This window comes from Calidris pugnax, unplaced genomic scaffold (genome assembly GCF_001431845.1).
Source record: "Calidris pugnax isolate Ruff unplaced genomic scaffold, ASM143184v1 scaffold11, whole genome shotgun sequence".
NCBI lineage: Eukaryota > Metazoa > Chordata > Aves > Charadriiformes > Scolopacidae > Calidris > Calidris pugnax.
The window spans coordinates 14,913,579-14,937,241 of record NW_015090803.1 but is presented as its reverse complement, the minus strand read 5'-3'; the positions used below and the strand labels follow the sequence as shown (position 1 = coordinate 14,937,241).

At 40.1% G+C, this 23,663-nt stretch overlaps 1 protein-coding gene across 1 annotated transcript in view; it reads right to left on the bottom strand.

The window, feature by feature from the left end:
* Nucleotides 1-3,406: 3,406 nt before the first annotated feature.
* ISPD (isoprenoid synthase domain containing) overlaps nucleotides 3,407-23,663 on the bottom strand; it is a 115,699-nt gene continuing 95,442 nt past the window's right edge. Inside the window, exon 10 of the mRNA XM_014937922.1 lies at nucleotides 3,407-5,836. Within this exon, the coding sequence (XP_014793408.1) occupies nucleotides 5,732-5,836 (105 nt within the window). The 3' untranslated portion in view covers nucleotides 3,407-5,731. The remainder of the gene's footprint in view (nucleotides 5,837-23,663) is intronic.

Genomic DNA, 23,663 nt, shown 5'->3' with positions numbered 1-23,663 from the left:
AGGGGGTGGAGGAGGGGGGAATCGTCTCCTTCGACGATGGTGGGCTGGGAGGAATGGAAAGAGAGTGACAAATAGGGAGAGAAAGAACAAGGAACAGAAGTAGGGGAAAGGATGGGAGAAGAGCGCGGGAGAAGACAGGAATGGCTGAAACGGAAAGGAAATCTGAAGTGACGGGGCCGGTCCGAGGCAAGGAAACCAAGGCAGGGAGGCAGAGGAATAAAAAAGAAAGAGATGCAGAAGCAGCAACAATCGCCGAGGGAGGCGATTATCTCAAAGGGCTGCTGAACAGGTAACACCTCATCGAGCTGCCATCTCGGGTGCTACCGAGCCTGGAAGGGTTTCCTGCCCACAGCCCTTCGCCCATTGTGCCATTCCAGGGGTCTCCCCCGCAGATTTTGCCTTCTGTAGGAACTCTGGTATATTCTCTCTTGCCTCCTTTCTTCACCATCTTATTTAAATTCACGTCACTTTTTTTTGCCCATCCAAGTCTCTTACTCTCTCATTTGTCTTTGTAACTGTGTTATAATTCAGTGTTGTGGCATTTTAACTGAATTATCATTTCAGTTTCTGAGACAGGAATATGTGCAGGATGAAGGACAAGATCCATTTCAGCCTAAAGACAGAAAAGCACACTGAAATGAACCTGGGAATACATACATTAAAAATGCCACTTTGCTCCCCGGGTTGGTGTGCACAAACTGAGTATATTCTATCATAAATGTATTTTCACAGTTGGGACTGTTTCCTCAGCCCAGGCACTGAAATCGGCTGCTTCAGATCTCAAAAGGAATGGAGTATTCCTGGAAGAAATAACCCAGGAAAATGTATATTTGACAAGTGCTTTACAGCCCTGTCAATCAAAATCAACTCACACTGGGGAAAATGCAGTGAGGGTGACTGCTGCTTTCCCCTGGTGCCTGCCAGAAGCAGAGGAGAAACTGAGTTGTGGTTATCAACAGGGCTGAGGAAGGGGCCAAGGGAGACAGACCTCATAAAACCTCTCCAGTCTGAAGTGGAAAGGGCAGGCACTGGGCAGATGTGAACTCATTTTGAACCACTTTGCTGTGGTATCTTACCGGAGGCAGCCAGAGCAGGGCATTAGTCATGGAACCGGGTGCCATCGCAAAGTATTCCAGACCAGGTGCTAAAGACTGGATTGATTGAGTTGGGCAGGAACAATGGAAGCCCTTTCTTAGTTTCTCAGAATTCAGCTCTTCGAGATTGGCTTTAAATAATGTAGTTATTGTTGAACTTTTTATATCACAATTATACATTTCTATAAGATATAGATAAGATACATATTTATACCTTAATATTTCATGACCGATTTTGCCAGTGGGAGCCCTTACAGATACTTACAGATATTATTCTTTTTACAAGTCTCAGCAGCTCTCCCTGTTTCAGTGAGAATTAGTTGTGGTTTTAGTAAGTGAACTCTGAAACAAACAAGAGGAAATTCCTCTGAATACCATTCTTTCACTACCTACACAAAGAGAAAAATCTACCAGCTAGTAAACTATGCATCTGAATTAATCAATCTAATAACTACTTCTTTTTTTTTTTTTTTCCAGACAGAAACAAGACCAGCGCATCTATCGCATGGCCCGGAGAGAATAATCAGAGATCTTAAAGAACATAAGGGTGAGGCATTACTAATGCTCTGAAGGGCTCAATTCATCCCTTAACACACAGTTTTTACAACCAGCAGCCATTTATATGGCCCCGTTGTCAGAGCAGTCACACTGGGCCGGGCTCTTGCTCACAATTCTGGCTCCTGCAGGGACATTGTTACTCTGAGGCTATGCCTGAACCCCAAAACCTTCCTTAGCAGGGACAGAGGGAAGTACGCCTTGTCTGCACATCTTGGGGGATACTTGATAAGATGAACTAGCATTTTTTCAAATCAAAGTTATGGATGCAGAGGAAGGAGACAAGAATAAAAAAGCTTTTGCATAGAACCGTAGAACCATAGAATGCGTTGGGTTGGAAGGGACCTGTAAAGGTCATCTAGTCCAACCCCCCCGCAGTAAGCAGGGACATCTTTAACTAGATCAGGTTGCTCAGAGCCTCATCAAGCCTGACCTTGAATGTCTGCAGGGATGTGGCCTCCACCACCTCTCTGGGTAACCTGTTCCAGTGTCTCATCACCCTCATTCTGAAGAACTTCTTCCTAATGTCTAATCTAAACCTACCCTGCTCTAGTTCAAAACCATTGCCCCTCGTCCTATTGCTAAGTAAATGTGAATTTCTTCAGAAATAAAACCTGAACAAAAAGCAGCGACCAGTAGGAAGTGCCCAAGACAGGTAGAACAAACTATGATCCTTCTCTGATAGAGTGACCTACGGACAGGAAAAGTTGCTGTATCATGAAGTGCCAAGCAGTAATGGGGAACCTTGTGTGTCCTTGGAAGCTTCTCTTTGGATGGCACCTAGAAGAGCTCTGTGGAGACAATGAGGGTCTGGTGTCACACAGAAATACGAACCTGAATGCATCAAAAGCTTCAAGGCATCCTGACACATTTTTTGTTCTGCAGCCTACATTAGTGATAAGATGAGCTAAAAGCTTCACTGTGGTATTTTAAAGTCAACTAGAGCTATGCCACTGATTACAACAGGGTCACATCTCACATCTCACTTTGCTTCTCTTTGCTTTTTGGTTTGGTTTGGTGTTTTTGTTTTTAATTCCACCATCTTCTTTTCATTCTTTAAGCCTTTTTGTGAAGACCATCAAACCATCTTTTTCAAGCGAGGTAGCCTGGAAAGCTAAAGAGAAAAAAAAAATTGTAACTAGAATTCTTCTAGACTGATCTAAGACAAATGAAGTAATTTACTTTTCAGATTTTGCGTGAAGTGGGTTGGTTTCAATATACAAATCTAATTCACTCAGAATATGGCTATGAAAAGCCATGTTCTGTATTCTCTTTTCTGATGAACGCTACCCAAGGCATACTAATTAGAGTGCTTAAGGAGTAAGGTAAGCAAGGCTGGCAGAGTCTGAGCTTTTATTTACTCCGTGTTATCTCTGTCCAAATGTTCAAAGCAATATGGGTGGTGACTGATTCACTCGTTAAATTCAAAACAGCATGTGTGTACGAAAGGCTGCCAAGTTTCTCATGTATATAGCTATTTGTGAGAAGCTATGCACAGACAAAAAACAATCAACCAGTTTCTTAATTTCATTTTATATCTTTATTCCCATTGTAAGTATTAACAATCATCCAAAAGACCATTTAAATTTGGGTTGGATACACAATAGCATTAATCACAGTCCAGTTTCTTTTTTTTCTTTTTTTTTACTGCAGTTCTAGTATTTCGGGGTCTGTTTTAGTAGTTCTGTTGTTGGTATATTTGCTTCCAGCAAAATAGATTTTTTCAGTGTCTGTAGATTATTTAAAAAGACTTGGTATATTTGCTTCCAGCAAAATAGATTTATTCAGTGTCTGTAGATTATTTTAAAAGACTGTTAAAGATAAAAAAACCATAATGCAATGATTAACAGTATATTAATAAAGCTTATTGTCTTCCATTTAAGATTAGTACTAGGTATGTCTGATGACCTGAAACTTACTTTTTTTTGTGCATTGTCTGTTCTCTTTTCAAAGTAAGTTCATAAACAACCACAATATTTTCTCATTACAGCAGCTCGTTGCAGTAACATTTTTAATTGGATTGAAATCCTTTTAAGAGAATGAGGTTAAGTCAAACAACCCTACAAAGTAAAAGGTTCTGTTTAAGTAAATGACAAGTTACACACAATCCAATGCTAAGGCAGCATCACAACGTATAAATTAGAGTGGATGGGAAACATAAAGGATTTTCTAAATTCACTTCCTTATTATTATGTAGGGAGGACACATCACGGACTGTATTTTAGTCTTCAAGAGAAGAAGAATCAAAAAATACAGTCAAAGAGACATCTTTCATCATGTCCTTTAAAAGCCTGTGAGACAAATTCCTTCATCAAATTCATTAATGTAAAAGCAAATTCAGAAAACTTATTTGTGGAAGCTGTCCTGTTAAATTATGAATACCAATAATAAATTCTTCAGTTCCTCATTTATTTGCGTACTCTGCATATGAACAGACATGAATATATATATGAATAAAATATGCCTATTGTATAGCCATCCGCAGAGCTAATATGAATGCTTCTCTTGTGCAATGTCAGAAAAGGACAAATTATTAATCAAAGCTGAGAGGAGAGAGAAGCAAAGAAGAAAGCAGATGATGCACAAGAAGTTTGCTAGTTCTCTTAGGATGACCTCTGTGTGGAAGAAAACAGTGAGCTAACAACTATTCTATCGTGTAATGAAGGAAGTTTGGGATCGACAACAGCTTCTAAAAGGGATTTAAAATGGAGATAAAGATAGTCAAGTGAAAGGTAAGAAGGGGAAGGGGACCAAACGTGGATCTTGCTATCCTGAGTTTTGTCTGAGCCCCAGAGGGAGTGGAATTTGTTGGGAATAAGGGGAGGAATTTTGGTTTCAGAGGGAAATGCTGAAGTTTGCGAGTGGTCTCGCTGAGGACAGACGGAGCAGCAGGCTCCTGGACACTTCTGGTGGGGATGTTTCCCTAAGACCCTGTTCCAATCAGGACAGGTGCATAAGAGATTAACCCAACCCCTTCACAAGTTCCAGGAAAGCTGGAATTCCTGAGTCTGAAGGGAGGGGACAGGTGTTTTTAGGGACTGTCCTCTTCTTGTATTGCTCTTAGTGGTTTTAATAGCTGGAGATACTCCACATAACCATTCACCGTTTTACCCTCCTGTCCCAACTTTCCACACGTGAGTATCAATGTAGCATCTAATTGAACCCATAACACTCAGTTCTCTTTGCTGCTGTTTAATACATACATATGTTAAGCACCAAGAGATGAAAACTGTATTCGTGTAGACAAGCTAACAGGACCTTCCTACTTCTCCGCTGCCTACAGATTGGGTTGTGAAACGTATTTTTCGGTCCTAATTCTTCTTTAAAGTCTGCATATGCACATATGTGTATATACCCACACACACAAGCGAACACAAAGAGTATATGTAACACTAATTGGAGCTACTGCGAAATGCTGGCCCAGGGGTACTGGAAGAAGCCTAGTACCAAGGAGTGCTACAGCCAGAGCACATTGCATCTGGAAAACTGGGGTTTAGCACCTCATTGCCCCCACGTGCATCTTTTCTCTGTTTCAAGGTTCCCTTCATTACGTGGAGGAGGGGGATCTGACCCTAAAGACTTCTCTCCACGTGCGTTTCTGTTGATGTCAGGAAGGCTACGCTGAATAACGAACTCTACATTCACTAATAGGTATGGCAGCAATTTTTAAATAGCTTCTTATAAAGAGCAAGAGCTGTGCTTTAGGATTATTTTATCTTAAATTAAATTTCTTATATGCAGTCCTAGAGTACAGCACACATGCATGGCTGAGAACAATTCTGCATGAAGACTGGACGCTTTGGTGTCCTCTCTGCACCCTCTTAAACAATCAGTACCTCACAAAAACCTTTCAGTATCGTTCCTCCCAGTACGTACCCAGTGCATCTCAGAATGATTTGTATTTTACACTTTATAGATAATATCAGACTTGTATTTTCAGTATCAAAAATATGTTGTTAAAAGTTCTTAATAATAAATGTCATAAATCCAGACTTTTCATCAAAGGGTAAAATGATTCAAGACCTTTGGTGAATGGATGATGAAAAAGAAACATTTCCAAAAGCTACACATGATTTATGGTCTTATGCTACCAACAGCTGCCCAGTCAGCTCCGGGTTTCTGTCCTTTATTAATGCCATGATAAGAGCAGCAGCAGAATTTACTGTCTCCTGAAGCAGCAAATGGTCCTGGGGAAAAAAAAAAAAGGAGCAGGGGAAACAGTATATTAACAAAGGTGGAAAAAGTAAATATTTAACAACAATTTTCAAGTATGCAAAATTACCATATGTTTGTTGAAAAAAATAGAAACATTTATTTGCACTTAGAAGAAGAAGAACTTCTAAAATTTAGTACTTTAAGGAAACCCAATTTCACAGTAACAACCATTTTCCAATGTCCACGATGATTTAAAAAGCAAAATTATTTTTCTTAAAAGAATATATTGAAACTGCTAGTATTTCTGCTGTCTATCCAGACACCAAAAAAACAGAAGCTTGATTTTGTCACTTGCTTCCTAACTGATTTTTAAAAATCTAAAAAGCGGTCAAAGTTTTGGGTTTGAAAACATTGGAACAAAATTGAGGATTTAATTGAGTAGTATAGTTAAAGACCTATAACTCTAAGCACCTACTGAATCCCATCTGCAGTCTACAAACTACTTAAACTCAGAAAGGCACTTAAGCACTGGGACTGCAGTGGTTTGGGATGGTCTTTGTATCAAATAACTTTACAAAGTAGTCTGGTTTTGATAGGCGAGTAGAGAGACCAACACAGGAAGAACTAATAAAATGAGACTTTGATTCTCTGCTTCTAACTGAGCGCTCCAGCTCCCATTTGAAAGAGTCCTTTGTCTAATTGCCAAGTTTTCTTAATTGTATTGACTATAAAAGGTTGGCCTCTTGCTACCAGTAACATTTTAATTTGCGCACTGGGACAATATCACTAGGTGTAGCCAAGGCATAGACACATCCCTGGGGAGAGAAATAGGAGGGGACAATTTCAGTGAAGCAACAGAGAAAAAGAAAGGTCTACAACACTCCATGGAGAATCTAGAGGAGTTTCAAGTACAGCAGGGGAGCTACAAAGAGAGAGCAGGAGCTGTGCTCCGTATCCACAACGGATAAAACTGGAAGCAACAGGCTTAAGGGAACTTAAACTGGGATGTAAGAAGTCAGGAAAGTGTTTTAACAGGAAGGACTGGTATAAAATGGAACAGATTATTGGACAGACCAAGGAAACTCCATCATTAGGGTCACGCAAGGTGGGACCATGTAAAATGGGATGCAGGAACAGCTTCCTCCCTGGGGCAGGGGGATGGAGCGGTTTCATTCTGCATCTTTTCACCACAACTCTTCTAAGATGCTGCAACAAGCAATAATTTGTAGATGACATGTTTAAGACACTTGGATTAATGGAGAAAGAGGAAACGGTTTCAACAACTTACACAAAAACATAATGTTAATCACTGCTTTTTAAGGAATAAAGCTACTGCTGAGGGGAGGTACCCGTGCAACTAGTACAGAGGGGAGCTGGAGAGCAAGTACTTGGGGCTGAAGGAAAAGTTGATACTGGAAAAGCATCAGTGGAACACTAAAATATGTAGCATTATATTTTATAATGCTCTTATTAACTTTTTGCTTTATGTAAATGACAGAAAAAATGCTAAAGAGGTAAATGGATAGAATTAGAAATAGCGAGTTTATACCTGATTCTTTTTTATCATTCCTGGAAAAACGGTATTTACATGTAACTAGATTTTTATCCAAAAAATGATAGCAGCCTTCCAGTACCTAAAGGGGACCTACAGGAAAGATGGGGACAGACTCTAGATCAGGGAGTGGAGCGATAGGACGAGGGGTAATGGTTTTAAATTGAAAGAGGGGAGATTTAGATGAGATCTCAGAAAGAAATTCTTTCCTGTGAGGGTGGTGAGACCCTGGAACAGGTTGTCCAGAGAAGCTGTGGCTGCCCCATCCCTGGAGGGGTTCAAGGCCAGGCTGGATGGGGCATTCAGCAGTGCCAATCTCTGTGCCCCCCATCGCTTTTGGTTCGGTTTCTCTCAAGAAGCACTTCACATTTACAGAGGCTGTTTTCCAGAAGGGCTTCCAGCCATATCTGAAGTTGGCTGGAGGTGTACATTTTTTTTTTTCCCCATTTCACAAAAAAGAAAAAAAAAATACACCTGGCCAGGAATGCTCTTAATGTTTCTTCCAATAAATCTTTCCACATCCTCTGTTGGTTACTGGATTCACTACACATTCCTTTGCAGTAATAAATTATTTAAGTTTTTGAACATAAAAGGAAGCAAGAGAAAGAAATTTAACTTTCACAGGAGAGAATGAAAGTGACACCATGAGATTCCTTTAGACTGAAAAAAAACTTTTTCCAAAGCTAAAGCTAAAGCTAAACCTAAGGCTTTAGTGCTAATTTCTATGTTCTGAAAAAAAGACATGCAAAAAATTATGAACAGTATTTGTAACCCAGGCATGGTAACGTGCACGAAACCTGTCTATAAACCACACTGAAATCCACGGGTGAATTGCAATGTGTGCAAGAAGAGAAACACAAAAAGCAAGCAGCACAAATCAAAATAAGTAATAATCTGATTATTAATACTATTATTACAACCATTCTGGTTCCTGCCTTCCTTAGAATCAAGCCGTACAATGGCAGGAACAATGAACTGTCACACGGGGTTGGCCCTTGGCCAGGATTGGTCCCTGTAGGTCTGGGTTTTTTGGAAATAACCAGAAGTGTATTCTTTAACTGAATATACATTATCTTACTCAAGATAAAAAATGCAATGGAAAAATTATTCTTAACTTTATAGTCACAGTTGATGGTTAAATGACATCGTGAAGCATGTACTGAAGCTTTTGAAAGGGCAATCCTTTAAAGTATTTATCATAGGGGTTACTAATTTTTAGATTTATGCCATTGCTCCTTCCCGGTAACGCTGTCCCAGTTTGATCTCGGGGTCACCTCTTCATTGAACGGTGTCCAGCACCTGGACCAGCCTCTGAGTGCAGGAGAAATCAGTGCCACAAAGGTCAAGCATGTGCTGATTTTAACTTGCTTTATTCTCACAGCCACAGTCTTACTGGAAAGGGGTAGTAAATAATGCAAAAAACTGGACTCTTCCAGGAATTTCAAAATCACGGTATATCCTGTATCCTTCTGAGAATCAAACCTCGCTCTTATGGCAGGCATCACAATTGATGGTCACAGCCTGCACATAATTTATAACTTTTGTTGGTCACTTCTAGTCCTCGTTATCCAGAAAAAGAGAACAGAAAAAGACATTTTAGCAACTGACAGAGAAGACCTTGTTCAAAGTGTAGGCACAACGCTGACTGACACAATAGTTAAGCCGTATCTTAAGTATTCTTTCCTCTCCTCTGAATCCTAACTAGTTATAGGTGATTGGGATGCCAGCAGCGTTTATGGAGAATGTTAAAAGGATTTAAATGACAGAATTCAACAGCAACCCAGGAAAGAAAAAGAATCTCGTGGGTCTTTATTAATTGAAAGTTAAACAAATAAGCGAACGCTTCAAGTCGCCTGGCTTTACCCTTAAAACACCCATGATTCTGACACTGCCATGTTATTTCTGGCAGCAGCTCCGATTACAGCTGATAGTGCCTACAGGGAGGCTTCAGTAAGAATGCCAGGACAAATTTAATCTACCACACCTAACTCCGTTGCACATACAGGCCTCCGATCCTCTTTTATATTCAATGGCATGGCACTAAATCTTTCAAAAATCTCATTATTAGTTGCAGGAAGTCAAATAATCAAGCAGAACCAGGTCCTCACACGCCTAATTGCCTGACATGTTGGCGTATATTGTAACCAGGATGAAAAACAGGATGTTAAGAAGGCAAGGATCAATACAAACCCTGGTGTAGGCCAGAAGAGCTCTCGCACGTTATGGCCCACCCACCGCTCCGCGCCGCCAATTCCAGGCGGAGAACACACTTCAGCACGCGCTGGACGCATCAAACACGAATAGTTTCTTCCCCTCACCAACAAAATCCTTAAAAAAGACCCTGACCTTTAAATCAGACTCGGAGGCAGTAAGGAGTTTAATGGATTAATGACTTGAGTTCCCACACGATGGGCTGGTGTGCCACGATCCCCCCCCGAAACCATTGTGATATTCACTGTCTATTCATTTCATCCAGTTGACTTAAATGAGTCTCTTGTAAAAAAAGAAAAAAACTCCAAACCCCTAACATTTCTTGGCCATTAATAAATTGAATTTTTTTATTGTTTGAACAGATGATTAACTGCATTTATAAGCTAAAAACAAAACTTTTACCACTTTATATTTATGTACTTTGGAAAAGAAAGTACTCAGAAACACTGCCAACCTTATAAACCATAAATCCACATAACAGCACTTTGATTCCAAAATAAAGTATCCACTTTGTCTGTTATTAAATAGTAAAAATATTCCAACATAACCATATTGTGTGATGGTTGTAACTCATATTCAGAATTTATTTGATGTAGAGTTACTGACTGTAGGGGTTTTCTGGTCGGCAGAAGAAGACTGGGAATGGATACAGGGACAGACTTAAAGTTGTGTTTGGAATATGCAATCCGATATTTTACAAATGTGCATTTATTTAGGAAAGTGTGAGGATATCTGAATATTTACTGACATCCCCCCAAAGATTCATTTCCTTGCTTCAATCTGTTTAGGAGTGGTTTTTTTCCCCCCAGATGGAACTGCACATTTATGCATGCTTCAATTTACATATGTACTAGTTCAGTTTAAGCACAGCTTGAAAAAACACGTAATACCCTTTTTAGCTAAAAATAATAACAAAAAAAAAAAGCCTCTGCAGGTATTACCTCTGCCTTTTACTGCATCCCTCCGAAAGAATGCAACAGCTGTGTTCCATTATTCGCACTGCTTTGCTGTAATATTACTTGACTTGCCATTTAATACAGTTTCTTAAAAACGAACAGAACTGTAACGTCGGCCCAGATGATGTGGCTGATGGGAAATGTGAAAACACAATTTAAAGACGCCGCTGAACTTGGGGGGAAGGTGGATGTTACCAGGGTCAGGGTTGTACCTGGAAGGGAGGGAGGGCCAGGGCGTGCTCTGGCGTGTCCCTGCCCTGGCTGCTCCACGGAGAGCCCGCTCCCTGGCACAGCGTTGGCTCCTGCCGGCTCACATCTTCCCAGACAATGGCTGGGCACGGTTCAGGGGACAGCACGGGCCAGGGAGGGCTCCCAAGGGACAGGGGGGATGAGGCCACCCTCTTTTGGGAAAAAAAGGAGCACTCGGCCATATGGATGTGAGGCGTGCTGTGCCCTTCAGCCCCAGGACACAAGAACCATCCCTGGACTGTTTTACGGACGCAGCCTGAGCACTGCTGGGAAGGGATGGTCGTGCTCTTCTCTCCCTTCCCAAATGTATCACTAAAAACATAGAACGGCGATGAAATAACCCCCCCAGAACTGGACACAAATCCCACGTAGCTACCACATAAACACAGGCATTTAAAAACAAAAAGGATTAACTGCTGTGTGGACACCTTTCCAACCAAAACTGAGGAGGAGAGGAACCAGAGCACAGGGTAGCACTCCCACTGTCCTGCACATTCCTCCCACCTGATAGGAAAAGGCTGGAGCCAGCAGAAGGACCAGGTGATGGAGCATGGCCACAGCTCCTCTCCCAGGGAGGGCCTGGGTGCAGATCAGGGACATCAAAAGCTGTGAGTGCAAGAGAAAAGGGCTGAGATAGTCTGAGTTCATCGAATCATAGAATGATTTGGGTTGGAAGGGACTTTCAAGATCATCCAGTTCCAACCCCCTGCCATGGACAGGGACACTCCCACCAGACCAGGTTGCTCAAAGCCCCATCCAGCCCATCCGCTTCCAGGGATGGGGCATCCACAGCTTCTCTGGGCGTTGTGTTCTGGCAAGCATCTTGCAAAAGACTGCATTGGCAGTACAAGAGGAGCTGTTGTTAATTTAAAACTCCACGGGATGCTGCAACTTATATTAAGGCTATACCAGGTGTCTCCAAACTCGCCTGATGTCACATACTGACACTGAGAGAAACTGAGAATCCAGCCTCAAAATCCCCAATACTTGAAATTTTAATCTTCAACTTGTTGGGTGTTTTTTTATTTTAAAAAACAACCTGAGGAGGCACTACGTTTCTTCCACTACTAAAAATCAATCGCATAACAGGGTTTGGTGTTTATTCTAATCTCACCATTAGGAATTCTTTGGTAGATTCATGAAGAAGCATTTTTTCCTAGTCAAGATAAGTAGTGGCATGCATCTACAAACTAAAGCAACCTCCGTTTCTGTAACAGTACAAATTAAGCTGAAGGCTCCTTTCTTCTTAAAATGCTTCCACATCACATTTTTAAATCCCTGTGCCAAAGGATCTATTGATAAGTGACATCTCATACATAATATCAATGCAGCAAGTTACCTCAATAAGAAGGTAGCTATGCAGATCATTCCAAAAGATAAGAAAACTATTTCTCTGAATATTTTAGGCTTTCCTTTCAAGTAATGCAGAAATAATTAAGGTAGCATTTGAGTTCAGATGGGTAGCTGGGTTCAAATTTACTCCAGTAGCTTCACAATTGAACCTCTCTATACGCAGCCTTGTGTCCTTTCTGAACCAAGAAAACGCAACCAATTCTTCATTAGTGGATATTCCTCAAAAGAGGAATAATTTAGAAGTCTAGATACTTGGGATAAGATGGAGAATTGAGAAGAGAGATGGGTGGCACTGGAAGAACCAAACTGTCTCTGTGCTAATGGAGCCCAGCAGATCTCTTAGTTAATGAACGCTGACAGATCTGAGTCAATTCCCTGCAGTGAAATGGTTCTGCATCTGTGATACAGTCAAAATCAGATAAATTGTGCATAAATATGTGATATTGAACTATATCTCTCTCCTGTACCATTGCTCAACCATGCCTCCTAATGGTTTGTCACAAGAAAATGGGGAGCCATCAACATTTAAAATGACTGTGTGGATACACTGAGGCCAGAGAAGTATTTTAAATCTTGTGGATTTGTAAGGATTATGTCTCCAATGCTGTCGTATGTATCTTTTCACCCAAGACTCACAGATTTTAAACTGAAGGTAAATATCACTCTTGTTAAAAAAAAAAACAAACAAGCCACCAAGAAAACAGCACAATCAAAAACCCAAACAGGATTAATTCCTTTCTCTAGTATGAATGGAATAGCCAGAATTCCCCTAAATCAGCAGTTTTAAAACAGCTCCATTATCTACATGTTTTGCAATAACATGTTAATCCATCCCCAGGCTCACACACTATTTTTTTTTGGATTTGGGTCAGAATTCCTGTGGAGGAACACCCATTCTACGTACAGCCACTGTATCACAACTGAAAGATGACACAACTCCAGCCTAGACACTACGCCAGATCTCTGGGGAACAAGGGAAAGCTCTGTTCTAAATTTTGCTCCAGAAGTTTCTTCTTTTGATGTAAAATAGACAAATGATGTTTGGAACAGACATGAGCTTGGTGCCAACGCTTCTGCCATCTGCAGACCTAGGCTTTATAGTCCCATGTTCTTGTCCTCTCCAAGTCTTTTATTTATTTATCTTTTTCCCCGTAAGAAAAACTGTTGGTGTGATCACACTGAATAATCAATAAAAAATTTTGTCTTGTTATAAATAACATTTTCAGTGCATTCAGTCATTGTAAATTAAGCAAGAGTTTTCCTTCAGCACCAACCACTATCTGATCCGAGCTCTTGGCAAGAGTGAGTGTGACAGCACTGACTGCGCAACCAAAAACGGTCTGTCAACCATTTTTCCCTCTAAGTTTTTCAAAACGCTACCTAACACTTGAGCTAGCAGCCAATTCTGCCACCTGTATGGGACTGGTACAAAAGTACTGGCAGAAATAAGCCATTTAACAGATGTGGTTGTCTGCAAAGGTATATTATGTGTTTTGAGGTTTCTTAGAGGTGGTCTCTTAATACAGTATGTTACCAAATAAGACTATAGTATGAAATGTATTCATGTTAATATATGTTCCTGTACTACTTACAAGCCCTATGAGGTAGCCCTCTGGTAACCTTGTAAAACACTCCATAAGGGTTTTTAGGGGGAAGGACAAAATATTTCTTACCACCAATATAGGGAAAGTGAAATGCTCCTGAGGCAGAGGAGACTCGCCGCCTTCTCTGACAACCAGCACTACGAGATGCTGAAAAATCTAAGATCGGGGCAAAGCTGAGCGAAGCTGTGGCAAGTCTCTCCTCTGGTTTCAGAAAGCTTTGGATCGATCTGCTAGTGCTGAAAAATTCAGGTGGGAGTGGGATTCGAGCTTTCCAGGCGGCAGCAGGAGCTCCCATCAGCATTTCCCTCCATGTGGCGGATCCTCTGCTGCCTGTTCCACCCAGAGACTCTATAAATACTTTGATGGGCTGCGGCGTTAAGTTTTGCAGGAGGCTGGGAGCACACAGCAGACCCACCACACGCAAACACACAGGAAAAAAAAATGGGTTAAGCAGTGCTGGCCTCCTGCAAACCATCACACCCCAGTCAGGCAAATCATTTACAGACCAGGCACCCGGCGAAGACGGAGCAGCTTCGAATCACGTGTGAAGGCATTTGGCACATGGGGCTCGTCGCAGAGCAAAAGGGGTTCGGCACAGTTTAGCTGGTTTTCTCCTATTATAAGCTGAGAAATCCAGCACTTTCAAGCTCAGTTTCACTCGACGACTAGTGCTTGAGCCCTGGTCAGCAGAAAGCAGGGAGGCAAAAACACGTGTCTAGGGAAGACTGAGAGAAGTGGTGGGGAACTAGCGAGGAGAAAGGGGAAAAGAAGAAATAACAGAGATAAAAGATTAAGTACACAACTATCTCTGTCCTCAAAATATAAAAAGACATGCCATTGCTAAGGATCAGGAGAGATTAGTATCTATGCCAGAGGCTCTATCTGATAGGCAAACTGTCTCTCATACTGCAGGTAAAAAAGAAAATAAATCTTCAAAGAACCGAGTAGGACCCGGTGAGATCTGAGGTCATCAGAGTAATCGTAAAACTATAAGTAGGTAACTATCCCATATCTGAACTTTTCTCTTCACTTCTGGAGCACTGTGCCATCCTTGCTTGGGATCTGACAAAACCTACCTAATGGGGACAGAGAAAACAACACAGCACTTCTTCACATAAACTCTTGGCAAGAGCAAAAGAGTGCCTATTTTATGGTAAATTTAACACAGTTTGTGTTGATATTACAGATTTTTTCCTTTTTGTCCCATAATATATAAACAACATTGGCTGTAGCACTTTTCAAGAAAAAACAATCAATACAGTAGTTTGCAAACATCTAAGTTGCTAATGTGCAGTACAAGACATGGAACACCTTAGTTACCACAGGTTACAGAATTGTGCACATCAATGTGCAGGAGCAGCTTCATATAATTCGTGATATACAATTTGTGATTGTGATTATCAGCGTTATACAGAAAGACTGGGCAACTTTTAATTAGTGACTGTAACAAAACGGGAAGGTTTTCGGGAAGCATGGATGATGCATTTGAATCTCCTGGGGGATGCTGAAAATCAGCGCAGAGAAAACATGAGCATGTTTTCCGCCCTTTCAGCCCAAAGCACACTTTACTCCCCTCCTATAGGTGCTAACTTCATATGGAATACTATGCATAATAGACATCCAGCTCTTGGCAATAAGAAGAGGCATCCTTGCCTCCATTTCAATATAAGCATTCTGTTCAGTCATTAAAATCTTCATTATACAACTCCTACAGACTGTGAATAATCTGAAATACAAGCACACGGCTGCAGTAACTAATTGATTGGAAACATTCCTCTTGATTACAGATCATTTATTTGGGATGGTTCAGAGGAAAAGCTGTATAGCCTCACTAAAAAACAAAATTAAAACTTCTCCTTTGGGGAAAGAAATAAACAAAAACCAAGAGATTCTGAGGGGCAAAGTATGCGCACACATGTGCTGGGCTATTGTTCACATCCCAGTCTTGTGGCTTCCAAACTTTTAGGATGATAATATCAGTTCAGTGGGGTAAAGGCCACATTCCAGCCTTGGTTACAGAAATACAAACCAAAGTAACTACAGTATTACGAGCCCGGTTGCTGAGACTGAAATTCAGCTTTAAACTTTGTATTTCACTACAGAAGACCTACTATTTAACTGTTTCCAACTGTCCTCTTGAAGTCTCAAAGGCAGCGTTAAAGAAACTCAAATGTCAGTGTTTGGGGCAGTGAGAGACACCGAGAGGGCACAGCTGCCCTGAAACTCATTGTTCAGCATTTGGTATCACAGATTCCCCTAATTTGATGCTCTTAATTGAATCGAGCTGGTTGCTTGCTAGTGGCTCTTGAGTTGCGTCATCTCATCGTTCTGTGAGGGACTGATTCCAAAATAAATCAAAAACTTCATGTTTAAGTTACACGCTGAAATTTGAAAACAGCCTCAAATCACACCTTAACATTTCAAATTGAATGTTCAGCCTACATCTTTCACCTCATCACTCAAATTCTACTTCTTTGACTACATTTCTGTGCAGTTTAGACATAGTTTATGTCCCATCTCTGATTTCTTTTCCTGTCTACAGCTGAACGGAAGGCAAAAAAAAAGAATTTCCCTACAACTCAAGACTTTCATATAAGGCCAAACTAGTCTACTTTCCCCCAAAATAAAAATACCAGACTGATGAAGAAGTGTCCAGAAATGAGACAAAATGTTACAAGGACATGAGGTGACATCTCTCTCTGGAGAGTAACAGTAGTCAGCAGGGATAAAACAAGTTACAACACGAGTTATTAATAGAGTCATTCCCTTTGTCTCTCACACCAATATCCGATTTTAATACATCAATTTTGCAGTAATTCTGATTGTTCTCATCATCTCTTTGCACAGAGCATAAGCTTGTTCCCCACTCTTCGTGCAGTGGATGCAACAAGCGGGAAAGGAACTTGCAAACACAAATAATTCTATGTGCAAGGGAGCTCGAAATGAGACAAAATGTTACAAGGACATGAGGTGACATCTCTCTCTGGAGAGTAACAGTAGTCAGCAGGGATAAAACAAGTTACAACACGAGTTATTAATAGAGTCATTCCCTTTGTCTCTCACACCAATATCCGATTTTAATACATCAATTTTGCAGTAATTCTGATTGTTCTCATCATCTCTTTGCACAGAGCATAAGCTTGTTCCCCACTCTTCATGCAGTGGATGCAACAAGCAGGAAAAGAACTTGCAAACACAAATAATTCTACATGCAAGGGAGCTTTAACCACACTCAAGTACACTCAAATATGCTCAAATACACTAAAAACTACCATGAGTGGAGAAAGTGTATTTGCCTCTATCTGTCATTTTCTTTCAGGTGTGTTGCCTACATAATGTTTACCTACACACTTAAGGCTGGACAGTTTATCTGAGCAGCACCCAAGGACATGAAGTGAGTGAAATCCAACCTGGTATGCATGAGGAAATAATGATAATTTCTAAAAAACTTGATTCAACCTCTCAATTTCTCTGTTTTCTACTTCTTTGTCCTCCCTAGCTCACAGCCTAAAGCCAATGCAAACAGAGCTCTTGCCCATGTTAAATTTTTCAGCCAAGCAACAGAGAGAGCATATAAATTTTGAATTATAAATCCTAAAGGGAAGACGGTCCTCGAAGCCTGGTGTGAGCGGCGGTGCTGGGTTCAGAAAGCAGCAGCAAACAGCCCGAGTCCAGTCCAACAAACGGGGTGGAGAAAAGTCATAAAAACACACCAGGAACCCACTTGTGACAAAGTGTTCTCTTTTCAGCGAGCGGCCGAGAGGAATGGTGAGCACCAGACACAGCGTATCTCACCACGGAAGCATGGATGATAGCAATGGATGGACTGGACTGAGGCATATAGTGCCATTTTTAAAGATAGAATCAAAGTATCCCAGCAGTGTGACTGGAGCAACCCAAAATGTCAACAGGGACCAACCCCACGTGCTCTAACTCTCTTTCTCAGCTGGGTTTTGCAGCCCTGAGGTAGCTCATGCTGTGATGGATGTTCTGAGTCTGGGCCTCCACCCGAACATCCCTCCATAGCTTGAATCCCATGGAGGAATCTCTCCTGCCACTAGCTACTGATTAAACCACCACACAGCTGGGGGGCAAACAGCCAGTTTCCAAAAAACCCCCTTTGAGTAGAAGCCCAGTGACAGGAAGGCAGAAGAGGGGCCATAACTTAGTACCATTCCTCAGGGTTCACCAGTAAATCCTTGTCCTCAAACTCAAAATGTATAATCCTTACAATGTCAAGGGGACAGATGTGCTTGCTTTTAGATTCTAGTTTTCTTTTAGGCTATGAGAGTCCAGCTACACCACAATGATAGAGCTCACAGATGTCCTCTTACATAAAAATCAGGGTTTGCCAAGACAGGCTTCTCTTTCCTTCTGCCAGCTAATATCAGCCCAAACCATCTAACACAATAGCCTGTCTATATACAAACAAAGGCACTCAGAATGAAAATATATCCAAGAGATAAAACTCTTGTAAAATACCAATAAAAAAAAGAATTGCTTTGTGCTTTTAGAAAAATGGCTATTTTAAAAGTTTAAAAAGAAATGGAAAGAGAGTAAAAAGAAGTAGAAAGAAAAAGAATGAAGAAAAAGAATAATGGAAGAAAGGAACAAGTTTTGCTTTAGCAGATGGCTGGTTGTACTCCATAATTAAGATATTTTATTAAAAATAGAAGAGATGAAATATTTTGCTAGCTATGAACACATCTCTTTTTTTATGAGATTAGCATTCAAGGTGAAGTGTATCCTTCAGGTATGTTGTACCCTGAGTTGCATAACAGAAGACTCTATGTTTTACAGCCTTTAACACTTTCAATTAAATTGTTATCAAAGCTGCCTTTCAAAACATCCCCAAACCATCCTGTGCCTACTTGCAACTTTAACTATGTCTGTGACTGTCTGCAAAGATAAATTCAGTTCTCCATAGTATCTTCTTGTAACAGGCATTCGATTAAGAAACTATTCATGACACTTTCCAAGGGCATGAGTAAACATGATGTGCAAGAGTTTCTACCACATCCCTGACTCCTCCCTCACTTGAAAATTGGGGTCATCCCAAGCTAATTGAGATCAATGGGCAGAGAACAAGTGACCACTGCTATTTTAACAGTGATGGGCACTAGTCTTTATGGTAAGAAAGGGGATTGCCATTCCTCCAAGCCAGTAAGCTAAAAGAGGCAATATTAATGTCTTGTAGACTACCTGCATGGGGAGTGTTTGGGTTTTGCAGCTTTCCCTATAAAAGCTAAATATTCAGCTAAATATTACTGTCGCCAATATTTAGAAGTGATGCAAGAACCATGATGTTGGATATTAAGTAAGTACCAGGATAATTCACTTGCAGGATATCTAAAACGTTTTAAAAAACATTAATTGGTAATAATATTTTTAAAACCCTGAAGAATAATTAAGAGGGCTTAACAAAATTGTTGGATTACTTTCCGAATATAACTGTCAAAACCGAACAAAAGCAGAACACCAAGTAGTTTTCAATCTGATAGTAATTTTGACAGCAGTTAATCATCACAGATCCTGGACATTACAGAGGAATTTTATGTTGATTTTTTCTCTTTTTTTTAAAAAACTGTACTGTAGTAACAACACTTATGTTTAAGGGAGACATAGTAGGTTAGTGTTGTTGGGTTCTGGTCTTGATACCCACAGCTAGTGAGGAATTGACTCCTATGAAATGGTCCAGTTACTCAAGTGAGAACACAGGTATGAATCTGAGCAGCCACTGTGTGAGCCCAGCTACTACAGCCTGCTGAGGTGTTAATCATGGATTTGTTTGGTTACAAAGAAAAGGAATGTAGCTCTGTTTAAGCCTTATGCAGAACTAAAAACTAGTTGAGCTGCTCAATTAAGTTAGGTGTTAGTCAAGAACGAATCTCCTGGTGCCTCAAGTAGAAAGCACAACTTCTGCTCCTTCTCTGACTTCTACTCGCTTTTCTTTTCCTTCCATCTTCACTATTTGCTTCCAAGTTCACAGCTGCATCCAGAACTGCATGTATCTTTTTACATGGGCAATGATTTCACATTGTTCATCTCCTCAGCCTGTACTGATTAGATGAATGTGTGGTTTGGCTTTTCGTGGGCATGTTTTAAAAGTTTCCTCTGGACAAAAGAAGCAATCTCAAACTCCGTTTCCACTAACTCCTCTCTTGACTCAATCTCTCTTTTGTCTTCAACAGACTCTATTCCCCTGTGCCTGCTCTTGGCCTCAGTTTTTTAGCCTGTGTGCTCTGCTCCCATAAATCTGCCGTCTATTCAGTGAGCAGAAGGACGTCTGCAGCACTACATACGTGCCACAGCCTCATCTCCTAACGCTCCTACTTCTCCTCAGTCACAATGTCTCCTTCACATCAGCTACTGAGATTAACTAGTATTTTCTCAGAGCTTACCCATTAGGAACTTTTGCTGCTTAATGCCTTTTTATATTCCATTCTCCCAAATAAATCTACTTAGAGCTACATGTTCCCTTCAAGGTCCATCACCAAAACACAGGATTGTCTTGTGCTTGAGACTGGCCATGGACCTGCTGCAGCCCAAAGATGGGCATTACAACCCCTTGTTCCCTCAGTTACTGCTTTCTGATTATTTCCTACATGTTTCCACATATCCTCTAACCAGATCCAACTCCAGCAGAAAGGATTTTCTGAACTGTTTAGCCTAACCTTCATCTGAAAAAGTGTTCTTTTCTCCACACCTCAGTTATTTTACTCTTCTTATAACATTGATACTGCAGCACATATTTTTACACAAACTGCATATTATAATAGCAACATGCATTAGGAAAAAAACTTCCTGTCTTCCACTCCCCTTAAACTTTTGAAATATTTTTCAAGTCTTTGATCTCTTTACCAATATCCTGGACGATATAAGGAAATAGTGCAGTTTTTCCCCAAGAATTCAAAACCCACGCTTTCAAGACATAGACCTTGCTTATATATAGACACTTGTTAGGTCCAAACCCACTAGTGAAATATTCCCTAGTGGTAACAAATATGCAACACATCAAGAGTATTGTTCTGACTGATATTAGAGCATCCCACTTATTTTTCCTTTTTTTTTTTTTTCCAAAATGTTTTCAATAAAATTTATAGGATTCTATTAGTAGGATGGAAATTTGAAGCACCAATTTTAATTTTTGTGTATTTGTTTCTAACAAATCTTAAAACCTTATGAATATACACTAGAATTTATTTAAACAAATTCAGAAGAAAAGTATGGTTGTATAAAATAATAATAAGTATCAGTTAGGGGCATTATTCATAGTTTTGCAATGACATTTGAAATTATTAATCAGGAAATTTTGTCTCTTTAAAATTCAACCCAAATATCAGAAAGAATGTATTTTAAAATGCAGAGCTGTTTATGAATTAGAATGTAATTAGGCCAAAATCATCTTTCCCAAAACATTTCTAGATTCACTCCATGTCATTAGGATGCATTTAGGGAAATAACGAATTTAAAGAGCTTTGCACAGGAATCCTTGTTTCTGCAGCTATCGTGATATCGAGTAAATACACGTGGCAACCAAAGTCATGTCCTGCAGTCAGCCAATATCAGGAGCTCTAAAGTCAAATCAGCCAACAGAAGCAACCCCTTAATGTGCTTAACTTACAATGTTCCAAGAAAGCTGCCACGGACCCTACAATTTTCTAAGTCCTAGAGTTGGCCACTGTGCTGTTACTTTCTGCTGTGAGTTTAGTACGTGTTTAAAGGAAACAATATTGTATTTACACAATAGATAATACATAAACTGTAATAAGTTATGACAGGCATTGTATTTCAAGACAATTATAATTTGCCTCTAGTAGCTTTATAAGGCATGAGACTAAATACCTATTGAGTTTTACCACCCAAGAAGTACTGGTTTGGACTGAAATGCCTGGATTATATTACTGATATAAAATAGAAAATAAACTTCAAAATAAGGAAAGCAGGCTACATATTTATTTGTGAATGATCTCATTGCGCACCAGCTCCAGGACATTAGTTTTATCAAGAACCCTGAAGCTATTTGTAATGGCAATTGCTATCAGTTCATTTTCAAATTCTTAACCTGTTAGGCAAAGAAAAACACAGTTCTGATGAAAAGAACTAGAAAAGATTCTCAAACACTGTTGCGAAGGAGAACTACTGCACGACTGTGAGATTTTGCCAGGGCCTACTTTTTATAGATCATGCACTCAGGTGATCTGATTTGTTAACCTGGAATCTGAAAATAAAATTTTTAAAAGTTCAAATTTACAAAACAGTGTGAATTCATGACTGAAGGGTCAAAATTCAAGAAGGACATTCACATGCATTCATTTAAAAAAATAGTCCATGAATCCTTGTATTTAAGTGAGACTTCACAAAGTAATTCAAACTGTTATGCAATTTGCCATTGCAGTTAAGGTTTGTTACTTGTGAAATCTTCTAAAGTTCATTTGGGGATCAGTTCCTTCTCTTTCAAGAACTGTAAAAAACAGCACAAATCACCAAAATAGATTATTTCGTTACTGCCCAGCTTGACAGTTCAACCTTATGTAGAGGCACACACCCAAGATTGACCGTCAAGAGAACATCAAGACCGTTGGCAATAACACACTCAGTCAACCTTATGGTAGGTAGATGGATACTCTCTGAAGCCATACGTAACAAAAGCTTCAGTCATGTACCACAGGGACAACAACTGAGGATGAATTTGGCAAGTTCATGTACCACAGGGACAACAACTGAGGATGGATTTAGCATTGCAAGGCTCTGAGGGTATCCCATAAACATCAGCTTTCTTGGAAAAGAACTGTCGCAAATATGTCCATACTATACTTAAGCTTGGACTCTAAATCTCTTATTGGCTTTAAGACACAAAGCATTGTTGATAAGTGTTTGTACCTCAAATATATTTTAAATTATTCTTGATAAAACATGTTAAATGCATTAGTTTCTCCTATAAAGAATTTCTACTGCATCTTCAAATGCCAGCTCATCAAAAGGAGGTATCAGCACGAAAGATGCTGTGTTCACCCAATGTACCTTTTGTTCACCACTTCTGCTAGTTGTCTACTCTGTCCTCTTTTCCTTTGCAAATGCTGCTTTGCAACTTATATTCTATTGTGCACTTCTGCTAGTTGTCTACTCTGTCCTCTTTCCTTTGCAAATGCTGCTTTGCAACTTACATACTTACATTCTATGGTGTTATTTTTACAACTTCCACAGACTATCAATGTGTAGAGAAATTTTTAAGTGAAGACTTGACTCAATCAGAATTGAGTGTTTATATCTAGTAAGAATTAAGCAGAATTTGAAATACCTCAATAACAGGATGGAGATAAAACAAATTAAGAATCTTGAAACTGGAAAAAGTTTCCTTTCTGTTCATCCATGTGGCCAGTAACAGGGGTGGCACTGCCCATTAGAAGTCTCCATTTGCAGTGTTTACTACATCAATCCCCCAAGATAAAGTAAATCAATTAAACATGAACATTTAAGAGTCCTAACAACAAATTGAGCATAATTGAGATGAAAAGAGAAGTTCCGTAAACTTCAGCAATATTCAACATAATATTATTCTCATTTGCATTTGTTAAATGCCCAGATTTAGTAAGTAGAGGACAGAGTGTATCAGAAAAATGAAACATGCCTGCCAGATACTGTTGCTTAATTGACTGGAAGGTATAGAGCAAAGCAACAGATGACTGACATCTTCTGTACATGGCTCACAGCTACTGCCAGTTCACTTACAAGTTAGTTTTAACAAAGGAACAAAAGTGCTCTGAAAATGTCAGCTGCCTTATCTGTAACTGCACGAGTTTATCGAGTCTATTCCCAGGCCGTACCTATCACACCCACTCACTCAGGCAAAGACAATTGCTAATGAAGAAATATTTTCTAGTTCAATCTGCTCAACCCCTGCTACAAATCTGTTATTCCACAGAGCACTTCC